A 13,854-nucleotide genomic window follows, 5' to 3' on the forward strand; every position below is an offset into this window, starting at 1 on the left:
GCTCTTAACACACACAGACACACCAGAAATAATAAATATATAAGCACTTTCTAAGCATATATATATATACATATATATGTATAAAACACTCAAAATTTTACTATTAAATCTCATTCAGAAAAATAACTTTAATAATATTTTTTATGAACTCTCTACAAAGAACATCATTTACTTATTTTTCGTGTTTTACTTTTCAGAAGCTGTGTGGTAAAATGCAGAGTTTTGCACAATTCGCTCTCTGTGATGCCACAGAGGATTTTTGCCTGTTAAACAAGGAAGTTCCAACAAAGCATCAGTCAGGCAGGAAGCTGTTCCACAGCTCTTTTGTTGAAGGCTGTATAAAGTTTAAAGTCTATGGATTATGAATCATGCGATGACGTTCCGACTCGAGTCTGCGATGAAAATGTACAGGTCGCACAATGTGACCTTAACAGGGACCTCTTTTTGTGTATTCACAACACTGTATGAATCAGAGGCATGCTCTTCCAGTCTCCTGGTCTCAGTCCTCTCCCTTTTGGCCAACGGCAGGCTGATTGGACAATCATTACATCCAATAAAACATAGTTAACACCTGGTTAATGTTTGACTCGACGCTCATGCCTCAGCCCTCATAATTGCTCAGTCTGACTCGTTCACACTCTGCCGCTCGACTCAAAGCAGCAAGGTAGGTTTTCTTGGTCATTGGACGCTTTTTTGTAATTTCGTGACATATCTAATACATAACAGAATATTTATTTCGTTTTTTCATTTCTCACTGAGATGTCTGTATCTGAATTGTCAGATCGATTACATTTGTGACTCTGATCGTGATTCGACCCTGTCACGTCGTATTTGAGGTGTTGGTTGATCTTACGGGCCTCTTGGTTTGGCTTCTGCAGCGGCTGCGGCTGCGCCCTGCCTTTTAAAGAACTATCAATACAATTCAGACAAATGTGTCCAGGAAGCTGCATTTTGGAATTTTGTTGCTGAAATTTAACGTTTAACTATTATGCGGTGAAGGGGATAAAGAGGGCCCGGAGCAGTTCTATCAGTTGGTTTTCACAGCTTTCGTCGAGAATTTTTTTTCGTCGAGATTCCACAAGAATCCAACACTTGACCCTGTTTTAACTTCAACGGTTAACTCTTAATCCTTTTACTCTCTGGAAATCTGGCAAAACAGTTCAAGCTCATTGGAACGGAGATCGGTAAAGCAAGAACACGAAACTGCAAGTTTGGCAGGACGTGCTTAATGTACAGAAACGACATTGGTCGACGTTAACAATGACCGTAGAGACTCAGTGTCCTGCCGAGAGGGAGCGTAGCGGCAGGCGGTGCTGACAAATAAGGTCATTGGGCACGACTCAATGTCACCTTCACTCTTCCGTCAGCGCCGACTTCACCCTCTGTCCTCCTTTGTCCTTCTCACTGGAGCTACAACTTGACGACACTTTGCTCGCGTGTTTGATTGCTTCCTTTGTGGTTATCTTATTCTTCTCTATTGTCAGAGTGTCAGACTGAGTTCATTTTATCCTCCCGCAAGGACAGACGGCGAATGTTCGAGTCACTCAAACGCCTTCAGCCTGACATGCTTCTCTGCGTTCCTTCGAAAACCACGGAGGTTACACACATTGACCTCTGGGGTTCTGTCACACCCAACTTGAGTAATAGTTTTTTGGTGTTGGCCTCCTTTTGACTTTCAGTTTCTTGCCCTTTGTTGAAAGGTGGAGCTGTGCACTGAAGGAGTTTTAAACTTTTTACTGCCTCTACCGAAATGACCCATGGTGAAATCTCGATTCCATTCGGTAGAGGTCAGTATTTTTTTTACAACCGCAAGATATGATTAGCAATAGTAGTAGAACTATAAAAGTAGTACTGGCCCAAAGGGAAATGGAAATGATTTGTGTTTTCTCATAGACGGAAGCAAACTAATATGCAAGTTGATGCATCGTGCGCACGTGTGGATACTCAATGACAGCGAGCGGGAGAATCAGTAACTAATTGAGTCGAAACACAGAAAATGACTGTAGTGAGTCAACAGGTCTGTCGGACCAGACAAACAGCAGTTTACTGTTTAATTGCTGCCGGCCTTTATCAGCGGTGAAACAGTCCTCTTCACACCACCACAACACCCTCCTTTCTTCTTCACCTCCTCCTCTCTCCCTGCTTCCAGGCGACCGTCATGGCACCCATGCTGCGTCTCCTGATGCTCCCACTCCTCACTTGTATTGTGAGTATACAAGACTGCCAACTGACTGCTGTTTTTTTGGGGTTTTTTTCTCCCAATAAATTCACGTTAACCTTAATCCAGTCAATTCAACCGCAAGAATCAGCAGAATCTGAGACAATTTGACGCGGTAATTTACAATGACTTTCTGTAAGGTTTAACAGTAGGACGTCCTTCAATCCGTTCTCTAACAGCAGAGTCACTTGAGTGAGTCACCGGTGTGTAGACTTTGCTCTCTCAGCCATAGCAGGACGTAAGAATTCCCAATGCCCCGACATTTCGGCTCAATAAATAACCAGGCCGTAAATGTCTCCTGTCACTCGATGCCTCACTACATCAAGCTACAGTTAAGGAGTTAAAGAGATAGTGAGAGTGTGAGAAGTTCAGTTTCAGCTTGACTCTGAGTTTATTCACTGAGCTCTGGCCTTGGCTTCCATTTCTCTGACAGGCTGTGGGATTGGAGTTGAAAGAGAAGACAGGTCTGTTTGAGGACACTCTGCTGGAAGTTGAGGAGGGAACCACAGTGCCGTATCTACTGCACCAGGTACATGCACACACATCTCATCCAATTACCAACAAAAGGTCACTTTTACATCTCTGAAAAGGAAAATCAAATCCATCCTAATACTTTAAACTTAAATCTCGTTGACTTTTTGGAACCCGGTGTGTTGTTGGCTATATGGGAATACACACCTGCCCACAGTTTTACAATTTATACTATTCCATGCTCTAAATAATCTTGCTACCTGGTTTAAATTCTCACTGTCATTGTTTCTTTCTCCTCCATCATCACCACAGTTCCAGGTGACAACCCCAGGCATTACTGGTTTCAGGCTGAGCGGAGAAGGCATGGACAACCTTAAAATTTCTCCTGATGGCTGGCTTTACCTGGACAAGCCTCTGGACTGGTCTAAAGACGACCACTACATACTCATGGTAAAATGGGTGTCGCCCTCATAGAAAAGTCTCACCAATGCTTTTCAGAGGCTGTACATTAACTGACCTGTACTCCCAGATCCAGGCTTTGGCGGGCAGCGAAGTGGTGGGCGAGCCAATCACTGTGACCATAAACGTGCTGGACATCAACAACCATGCTCCCATCTTTGGGCAGAATGTCTACACAGCAACAGTTCGAGAGCACAGCATGAGTATGAGTGGATGAACACAAGGACATTTTGAAATAGAAGAAAATGCCAAATTACTTAATTTAAAGGTGATGTGTGTAATATTTAGAGATTTTGAAGAAGAAACAACCACATCAAGTGGTTACAACATGAAGCGATTTTCACTCGCCGTCCCCCTCCTGAGCTTGCCAATAAACTACAGTGGCCTGCGCACCCAAACCTGGATACCTTGTCCACCTTGTTCTTCGTGGGAGCATGTCATTGGTCCGACCTCCCATTAGTCTGAACTCCCATTAGTTCAACAAATTGCCCATTGGTCCGACGTACCATAACCTTAACTCCTAACCCTAACCGTAATGGGAGGTCGGACCAATGGGCAGTTCCCGTGCTTTGTTGGTTTTCTTGAAGATGCAAGAGTTACCCTGATTACAAAACGTGCTGTCCCGACTTCCTTAGAATTATGGCGGTGCAAGATGGCAATTAACTGGGAGCAAGACCCTTGATCTATGTATATTCTTATATATACTGAAAATGAGAACCATTCTAAGTGTAGGAAAGCCAAATGACTTTTATTGTACTGCAAGTATGCACTTTTATTAATGTATTTATGTGAAGTATCTTAAGTTTTTATCAATATAAAATCTTAAATCAATCCAAATATTACACACTGGACCTTTAACACAGTCAGCATTGAGTGAAGGAGGCATTAAGACAATGAGTCACATCATTCCCTCTTGGACGATGTAACATCTTCAGACTGCTTTGCACCTCTTTTTTCCCCATCTGTTTCCCAGGTGTCACATTCTTGGAGGTTTCTGCATCGGATCGGGACAACAGTGAGACCCCCAATGCTCAACTGAGATACAGTCTGGGGGCTCAGATCCCCAACAAACACAACACCCCCCTGTTCCAGATCAACGCCATGACCGGGGAGATCTCCACCACAGCCGAAGGTAACCACACACATGTGCAGACACAAATCCAAACACTGGCTGTAGAACGGGATGCACTGGCCGAGTGCGCAGTAATCTGTCCATCCCTGCCTGTAATCTGGCCGTATAGCGCCGCTGTAAAGCCAGATTACGCAGCTCATCCTATGTGATAAAGATTAGCGCCGACTGAGGGCAGATTGCCTAAAATGTGTCGCGTGATGTTGATCACAGATTACACCAACAGCGTGTTAATGACTTCCAAGATGTTTTTTGTCTTCCTTACACCTCCCACCTGGGGTCAAGAGATTGTCTTCGTTTACGGAGGAAATCTTTGAATATTTGTGTTCAATGTAACAGGAGCAAGCCTGATCCAGGCCAGAGAAGGCATCACTCTCCGAAAGGGTGATGAAGAACACAACACCGAGTTCCTGATGAAGATGTTCGATGGCTACTGTCCAGTGAGGACCATCGCCTACGAGGAAAACCCCTTCTTCACCTGCATGGAGCGAGCAGGTTTGCATGCAGAAGTCACTTGAACATAAATTAACTGAAAATATTTGCACAGAAGACACTGTCTTTTAAAAATGGGCCTATCGATGGTGCATATTGATCACTTTCCATCCTAATTAAGCACTTTAAAGTCTGAGGTGTATATTTTAATTCTGTCATGGAATGAGATCTAAGTAACGTGTATTTCCTTTTTTGAAATTTCAAAAGTTGTACCTCTCCACATGTTAAACCTCTACTCTAATAATCCTCAATGCACCGCTGCTGCTGTTTACTTTGACACGTGCCTTTCTAAGTTGTTAAAAATTGCAAGTCAGCCTTGCGGAGGGATTTGACGACAGCTGCTGCGGGGTGAATTAACACAGGCTCAAACGACTGCTGGAGATTAAAGCTAGTTGAGTGACCCCACTGGGCACTGAGTCAAAGAGTGTGACTCAGCAATAACCAATGGACAGAGGTAAACCAGATACTCCAGGCGTGCCACTTCATTTTCTTCCTTTGTGGTGACAGAGACAAGGAGGAGGAACGTGGACCCCTTGAAGGACCCCGACTACACCCTGATCGTGCGAGTTCAGGACATGGGCGGATCGTCACAGAATGCGCTGATGGGGAGCGCCACAGTTCACATTGTCGTGGAGCAAAACCTCTGGGTCAGTCCTGGACCCATCACCGTGAGGGAGAACTTGAAGGAGACGTACCCACTGGTCATCGGACAGGTGCGCTGAATCTCACATACTCTCAGAAACTGTAGACATGAAATCACACACACACACACACACACACACACAACTGTACAGTGGGTGCCGCAAGCAATTTTTTTTTGGCCCCTATGACTGCAAAAATTAGAACAACTGCACACTGTCTCAGTCAGTCCAGTAAGGTTGGGGTGAGGGTTGGGATTGGATTAGGAGTTAGGTTTGGGGTAATGGTTAGGGTTAGGGTAAGGAAGAGTGTATAGCTCAGTGGACTAAACCATTGGTTGTGTTGTTGTTGACACAGGTTTAATTCTTGCTCCAGGCAACAGAACCTTACTTCCAGCCCCTTTGTCCTTTAACTAAGACAAACTGGTCTCATGTCTTGTTGTCATCCAATCCAGGTCGAAGCGAACGAGCCCAACGCCATTTACACACTGATGCAGAAAGAGCGAGAGATTAAATTCCCGTTCCGTATCAATGCGAATGGAGAGATTCTTCTGACGGAGGAGCTCGACAGGGAAGAAAAGGGCATGGTATGACCAATGTGTGAACGCACACACCTCTCTTATACTTCATGCAGAAATGACAACAAACGGCAGAGGGATTTATTTTGTCTTTATATTCCAGTACATCCTCGTGGTGTCGGCGTCCAACGCCGATGGCGACAACCTGGAAGAACCCATGGAGATTCTCGTGTTGGTGGAGGACGAGAACGACAGTGAACCAGAGTGTAGATCAGAGGACAATGTGTTTGAGATGCAGGAGGGCGAGCTAGTAGGTAAGAAGTGTGTGTGTTGGGTCTGCGTGAGCGCAGGTGCAAGCAAGAGAGGATCAGTTTGTTCGTGCAGTTGAAATTTTAAAAGACTTGTCTTTTCATCCTTAATGTGTCTCACTGTTGCTTCCTCCAATATCACCTCTTTCAAAGAGCAATACCTAGAACGACAGACCCTCTGTTAAAATCTTGAATATCCACGGCAGGACTCGCCTACGAATCGCCTGGAAGTTTTTGCAATGGGATTTTTCAAAGCGTAACGTAAATTCACCAGGCTTTGCTCATTGTGGCTCCAGGCAGCGTGGTGGGACACATGGTGGCCCATGACGCCGATCAGGAAGGGACGCTGAATTCCCAGCTGATTTACACCATCCTGTCCGAGACTCCTCCCAGCGACACGCAGACCTTCTCCATCGACGCCGCCTCTGGGACCATTCAGGCTCTGCGCTCTCTGCAGCGGAAAGAGCAGCAGCTCTACAACCTCATGATCAGAGTCAGCGACCCAGGTAACACACACACACACACACACACACACACACACACACACACACACACACTGCACAATAAAGGCCAGTCCTGATTTTTAAGCCCCAAATCTCATCTGACAGAGTTCAGCACAGAATGTCAGGTCATCATCAAAATCATAGACGTCAACAACGAGTTGCCTAAGTTTGAGAAACTGGAAGTAAGTCAGAGCTCCTATGTTGCCATTCGATCGCTGCGACCTTTGAAGGTTTCCCTGACCTTTGTGCTGACCTCTGTGAATCTGTGCTCAGTACGGCACTCAGACCCTAGCAGAGGACACCGCTGTGGGACACACAATTGTCACCATCTCGGCCACGGATGCCGACGACCCCGACAGCGGCAGCTCCAGAATCGAGTTCCACATCTCCTCCGGCAACGATGACGAGGTCTTCAGAGTGGAAACTGACGGCCATGGCGTCGGACACGTGGTCATCGCTAAGGTAAAGTTGTAATTTCCCCAGGAATGAAACACCACCATAAGCACAGTGACTGTAGTTTAAGACTTTAGGGGAAAGATCGCAATCTGTTGGTTTTGGTAAACCCTTTGGTAAGGGTAAGGTTTTTTTTTCAAATTATTATTGCTAATTTCAAATTATTTCAATGACACAAACATGAAAATATAATAATCAGACAGGACCAGCTTGAGATTTTACATAGTTATTGTTTTAAGCTGAAGAGTGCAAAAGAAGGTAACTAACGACCAGTTCTGGATACAATTGATGAACCTTTTTTTTTTTTTTTTAATTACTGCACTACACTGGAAGGTGTGACAGCTGGAAATGCAAAATTTGTGAAATGAAAATAAAAATACACAATGAAAATATCTGTCATTTGTAGGCATGTGAAATAACATGAAAATGACACATTAGGCAGCACCAATGATCACAAATGTAAATGTGAGCCGTCTAGAATCCGCAATGGTAAAATTCCCAACTGCCATGTCCTGAACTCTGCGGTCAAGTTTTGTCTATCTGTTCAGTTATGTATAAAATCATCTGCAATCAAAGCTTCGCTGTGGCTTCTGTTTCATTCTCTCCTTCTTCTCCTGCTGCTGCGTGTCTCTCTTGCAGGCCCTGGACTTCGAGTCCTCTCAGTCCTACAACCTTCAAATCGACGCTCGGAACCCAGAGCCGCTCATGAAGGGGCTGGAGTATGGCAAGGAATCCACGGCCTCCGTGTCCGTGACGGTCCTCGATGTGGACGAGCCGCCGCAGTTCGACACAGACGTCCAAGAGGTGTCTGTTCCCGAAAACACCGCCGCAAAGTCGGTGCTGCTGAAGGTGGAGGCCAAGGATCCAGAGCACAAAGAGATCAGGTGAGAACACGCTAGTGGAGGTCTAACATTGTGTAAAGTGTGTTGATATCCCCTAATAAGACCAACAAACAGCATGATGGGAGATCAAAGAGTGCTGCCCACCAAAAAACAGTCCAGTAGATGACTGTGTTTGAATCCACTTTCTGCTGTTTTAAATACTGGCTGAAGGTGAAGGTCCCTGAAATCACAGCTGTTTATTGTATGGTGATTCTGAGGTCAATCCAGTGGGAACACACAGATTGCATAATTTGAGGTGAACAAGAATACTTTTTTTTTTTTTTTTTAATCGACCATCAGTAAAAGTAAAACCTTTTTCAACACAGATGTTATAATTTTCATATCTAAGTATACATATATAAATATATATGTATATCTTATATTCATATATTATACATTATATACATATATATTATACGTGCATTACAATTATATGTATTTGGATATACATGACAATTATCTGTTACATACACACACACACTCACACACATACAGTTTAATTTTGTTTTAAGTTTGTTTAAATCCTGGTTTGTTTGAGTCTTTCAGTCAGAGGAGTTTTCAGCCATCTGTGGGGTTGCCACCCGTCCCGTTTTTCCCAGAATTGTTCTCTTTTTTCACCACCTATATATTTTTCACCAATCTCTCCCGGGACACAATTTGTCCCGTTTTTTAGGGAAAATGAGAAAACCTCATTTGATTTCCGTCTGTGGTCTACTCCCGTAAAATACACGATTGTCTCATATTTGGCAACTAAAACACCTGTCCCGTAATGAACTGATACGGGACGCACTTCACTTTGTCTAGTATATTTCGGGAACATCTCCTTGAGATCCCCCCCCCCCCGAGATGTCCGGGATTTGAAACTCAAGGACGTGGCAACCCCAGCCATCTGCTGTCTGCCTTATCTCAAACTCAACTCAGAATAATAATGTTGAATAATAATAATTCCACCTTGTGCAAAGTGTGTAGCACGTGACAGAATGCAGCCTTTAAACTGAGTCACACAAACACACACACTCACGCACGCCGACGCAACGAATTATTGCACTGACTTTGTTTTCAACATCGCCGCTCTCTCTGCTCTGGCCGCCTGCCCGCCTGTTGGCCCGGCCGCGCTCACACTGTCACGTGAACCTTAAACAGACTTTGTCGATTTGTTTTGACGGCCGTCATTGTCCCAGGATCCCCGTCCAGTCCAGGGCCTGGAGTGGAGTAGACCGCTGGCCATGCGCGACTCGTTAGATCTGCGAGTGTGTGTGTTTGTGTAATGGTGGTCTTGTGGTGTGTCGTGCAGTTACAAATTGGAAGGTGACGCTCGAGGCTGGCTGGAGATCGATGCTGCCACAGGAGAGATCAAGACCAAAGGCAACCTGGACAGAGAGACCCTGCAGACGTTCGACATCACCATCACAGCGTTTGAAAAGGGTGAGAAGCATTTATAAGCATTATAATTATAATCTATATTTGTATATACAGTATATATGTGTGTGTGTGTGTGTGTGAACATAGCATACATATACAACACTACCAGTCAAAAGATTGGACACACCTTCTCGTGCAATTTTTTTTATCTTTACAACTTTCTACACTGCAGATAAATACTGAAGACATGTAATTATGCAGCAAAGAAAAACACGTTAAATAACTCTAAATATGCTTTTTATGAAAGGTGGCTATTTTGAAAATTTTAAATATAAAACGTGTTAGAGTTATTTAACACTTTTATTGTTTCCTTCATAATTCCGTGTGTGTTCATACATACAATACATTAAATTCATAGGGTGTGTCCAAACCTTTGACTGGTAGTGTATGTGTATACATACATATGTGTGCATAATATAAAATGACTGGAAACATAAGCGTGGTACTAGCTTCTGATGTCCTCCTGAAGATCGCCCTGAGATGTCGTCCCAGCACGTTGTCACAGTGAATATACTGGATGTGAACGACAACAAGCCCATCCTGACCACCAAACAGGCCTTCGTCTGCGTGAAGACTCTTGCCCCGGTCATCGTCGAGGCCGAGGACGCCGACGACACTCCCTTCTCCGACCCCTTCACCTTCACCCTGGAAAAACAGGGCAAATATCCCAACTGGAAGCTGGAGAAAATCAACGGTACGGATGGCAACGTGCTGTAGGGCAGCAGCAGAGTGGGATGATGGAGTGATGGATGGATGGAGGGAGGCAAGGATGGATGGACAGATGGACGTGTTACGTCGCTGTCACTGATTTCACTTTGTTTTTGTTAATTCGATGCAGGCAAATCAGCTAAGCTGTCCCTGCTGAAGGCCCCAACAAAGGAGATCACCTTCCACCTCCCCATCAACATTAAAGACAGTGCCGACATGGGGGTGACACAAGAATTAATGGGTGAGTGCAACATCTTCCAACACGTTTTTTCTTTTTTTGTTTGTTTGTTGTTTTTTAAATTTTGCTTCTTTTCTATCTATCTATCTCTCTCTCTGGTCTGTTGGCACTTTCTCCACTTGGCTTTTATTTCCATTTCTCAACCTCTCTTTCCCAAACACTTTTTGGCGGAGAGTGACGAGCAAGAGGCTGGTGTTTGTGAACGTGACTTGGTTTTATTTCTGTCTCTTCGTAAGATTTGTGAACGTAACTAAACGGGGACAGTCAATTCCGTCTTGCTATGTAAAGTAGATCACTGTTGTTTTTTTTCCAGTTTTGTTTATTTTTAAAGTTGATTGATTTGCGTTTTTGTCGCCCCCCCCCTCTCCGTCTTCCGTTCCAGTGAGAGTGTGTAACTGCACGGAGCTGGGCTACTGCTACACACCACCTGAGCCCCGCAGTGGTTTAGGGATGGGAGGCACTGTCGGCCTCCTGGTGGGCGTGTTGCTGTTCTGCAGTAAGCCATATGAAACCACACACACACACACACACACACACACACACACACACGCTGGTGCCGAGGCGATTCTGACGGCCTTTTCCTTCTCTTGCTCTTCTTCTCGCAGTTGTTGTGTTCATCGTGGTGATCAGACGTATCAAGAAGCAGAATGTGAAAGGCCAGAGGACAGACGGGGAGGATGCTGTGAGGATGATGTAGATACACAGACACACTTTTATGTGTACATTTATCTTTGTGAGAACCCTGTTCTCCACTGAACCGTGGTCATACTTAATCATCGTTCTACTTTTACCAAAACATTTGGCCGAGTACCGAGACTCACTCCAATTGGATGTAAGAGCCAGGAATCCTAAACCTTGACTAAACACTCCAGATCCAAACATTGTCTAAATGTCGCTGCTTTTGTTTTGCTTTCCTTTTTAAATTGAACCCTCCTCGGCACACCGGCACGCAGGAGGATTTGTCTTTGCAAAAATCAACTTTAAACATCTAAAAGCTTGAATCAATCCTCACAAATAGAGATGTACACAGGCTCTCAGTACGTGCACATTTTACTTGCATATTTTACCAACAAGAGCCGTTTCACCACCTAAGATAATTTAATTAGCGTTTATTTTGGATTTTATTTTTCTTTGAAATGGATGTTGGAATTGAATGTAAGAGTTTGTTCTATTCTGCTCGCGTTGACCGGCCCAGTGACGCGGGAGTGTCTGCGACGTGTCTTTTATTGAAAGCATAACGCTGCTGAGCGCCATCAGAGTCATAAAAACAAAGCTGGATTTTCCCAACGAGCTGCCACCAACTGTACAATTTCCCAATAAAGGACGAGACTGGGAACTACTTTTTTGTCTTTGTGTGGACATTGTGTGTTTGTTTGTGTGGGTACACGCAACTGTCACAGGTGGTGGTGGTGGTGGAGGGGCAACATGTGGTTCCGCAGGTGACTGGTGACATCAAGCACGGGCATCAGCAGCTCTTCTCTGAACTCACCGGTTCCCCACTGGCTCTTTCTCCTAAAGTCGCACGCTGTTCCTTAATTCCTCTGTGTGCGAACAGTCGTGGCTCTTTTTTCTTTTCTCTCTCTCTCTTTTGGTGAGTACTTGGGACCAAGGTGCCGCTCCACAGGGGGGCGGTGGTGATGCTCTGAGTCATCTCTGAGGAGGCGCTGACAAGAGAAGGGCATGATTGCGGTGCTTTTGTGCTGCACAAAGGGGAGCAGCCCTATTCGGAGCGCACGCACAAACACACGTAAGCGTTGAGTGGGTTCGCCATCGTAAAGCATCATCCCCTCCGAGCCGTGCGCGGCGCTCCCTGAGTGGTTTCTGTGCGTGTTGATGTCATCGAATGATGAGCGCCGGCATCCGGAGGCCAAAAACCCAGAGAGGTGGAGGAGCGAGCAACAACTGGCGGCTTCGTGGTGGAACCGCTCCAGTGTTTATGTCTGAGCTCCATCCTCCCGCCCCCGTGTCCACAGCAACACTTTCCACAACAGCACGCACACACGTGCGAGCAAAGTGGCAGGGATGAACAACACGAATGAGACGAAGGAGAAGAAGGCGGCCAAGTGTGTGAGGGTGACTCTGGCCACCACCTCCGCCAGCTGCCGTGCTCCGGCGCGAGGCTAATAAACTGTACCCTAATATGGGCTGGGTCAACGTGTCACCCTTTTCATCAACAGATCAGCTGATTCGTCATCAACCTGCTTTTGCACGTGCCGCAAGCAGCGGAGAGCTAAACTTAGTGCTATTCTTCCTTTCGTGTGCCTTTGCTCATGTTTGTTTGCTTTGTGTTTTGCACGTGAAAAGGATCGGAGTACTTTATTTATATTTTTAAAGATACGAGGCGTCACGACTATTTGAATCTGCCACAATTTCACAAGCCTCAAAGCAAAGGCATCTGCCCTGGGACATATGTCTAACCACTGGAATCATATCCCAGACGAAATACCCTTTCACTGAATATTAGCAAACAGGTACTACAACTATTTGAAAATAAAAAACGTTTTCTAAAGAAAATAAGTCAGCTTACATTCCCTACATCTGTGCTGCTTGGAAAAACACTTCATACGTATGTTGTCTCTTTCAATTTTTGGACATGTTGAGATTTTGCATTCGGCCACTGCGTCTCAGGCTAAACTATGTCATTTCTTGTTGAAATGTTGCGTTTGTTTGCCTTTCCCTGTTTAACTTTGACAGTCTCCTCTGTGCATTTTACCCAAATCTGAGCCGTGGCCTCCCCCCCCCAAAAAAAGATTAAATGTATAGTATGAATTTTTGTTATTACACAATGTCATCTCTGATGAGTTAAAAAAAAACAAACTGTGGAGAATTAAACCAACAACCTCATGCAGCACAGTCAGGGTTCCTCCAGCCTGAGTTTACTGTCTTGATGAGGTGCTGCTTTATTTTCTTGCCCTCCTCTCTCACTTTGACTTAAAAAGACAGATACACTTTGCATGGTGGAGACCAAGATCCGAGCCCCGGTCTCCCACACCAGAGTCAGCAGTCTGAGCCACTGAACTAACTTGCCCTGCTGATTGTGGACTGTCAAGGTAACATAGTGGAACATAACAAGTGTTTGGACAAAAAGAAAAATTCTCTTCGCTGTTTTAAATTGAATCCAATCAGAATTTGAAAAGAAGGGAGGGAGTGCTAGCTAGCTAGCTCCACTTACCTGTTTGCTGCTTCGTGTTGAAGGAAATTTCAAATGTCTGAAGTTTGAAATGCTCAGAAATTCAACGCACGCAAATGCAAGTTTTTGTTTCACGCACGCACGCGCACATGCACTGTACCCCTGGTCCACGCTGGATTTGATCCTGTGGATTTTACATTGTACCAATCATGCTAGCCTATGATAGGACAGCCATTATAGTGAGTTTTGTACTGATGAAAGAAAAAAAACAAAAAAACATCACCAT

General features: G+C 44.8%; 1 protein-coding gene across 1 annotated transcript; it reads left to right on the plus strand.

Moving 5' to 3' along the window:
* The first annotated feature begins 581 nt into the window (after nt 1-581).
* cdh17 (cadherin 17, LI cadherin (liver-intestine)) lies at nt 582-11,777 on the plus strand. Its single transcript, XM_076012729.1, has 19 exons — nt 582-664; nt 2,150-2,206; nt 2,652-2,747; nt 3,002-3,139; nt 3,219-3,357; nt 4,122-4,280; nt 4,617-4,772; nt 5,277-5,482; nt 5,863-5,994; nt 6,089-6,239; nt 6,530-6,739; nt 6,842-6,918; nt 7,010-7,198; nt 7,829-8,073; nt 9,365-9,495; nt 9,962-10,186; nt 10,331-10,441; nt 10,821-10,934; nt 11,044-11,777. The coding sequence occupies exons 2-19, from the start codon at nt 2,159-2,161 to the stop codon at nt 11,133-11,135; spliced, it is 2,619 nt and encodes an 872-aa protein (XP_075868844.1). The 5' UTR covers nt 582-664; nt 2,150-2,158; the 3' UTR covers nt 11,136-11,777.
* Nucleotides 11,778-13,854: the final 2,077 nt, after the last annotated feature.

Source organism: Nelusetta ayraudi, unplaced genomic scaffold (assembly GCF_046127955.1).
Source record: "Nelusetta ayraudi isolate G7.1 ecotype Tasmania unplaced genomic scaffold, CSIRO-AGI_Nayr_v1 ptg000136l, whole genome shotgun sequence".
Taxonomy (NCBI): domain Eukaryota; kingdom Metazoa; phylum Chordata; class Actinopteri; order Tetraodontiformes; family Monacanthidae; genus Nelusetta; species Nelusetta ayraudi.

Bases quoted from the DNA above. Each gene is read 5' to 3' on its own strand.
- cdh17 (XM_076012729.1), top strand. From the start codon at position 2,159: ATGGCACCCATGCTGCGTCTCCTGATGCTCCCACTCCTCACTTGTATT. The intron at 9,496-9,961 runs GTGAGAAGCATT...GTCCTCCTGAAG, and splicing joins CATCACAGCGTTTGAAAAGG to ATCGCCCTGAGATGTCGTCC. The intron at 10,935-11,043 runs GTAAGCCATATG...TTCTTCTCGCAG, and splicing joins GGGCGTGTTGCTGTTCTGCA to TTGTTGTGTTCATCGTGGTG.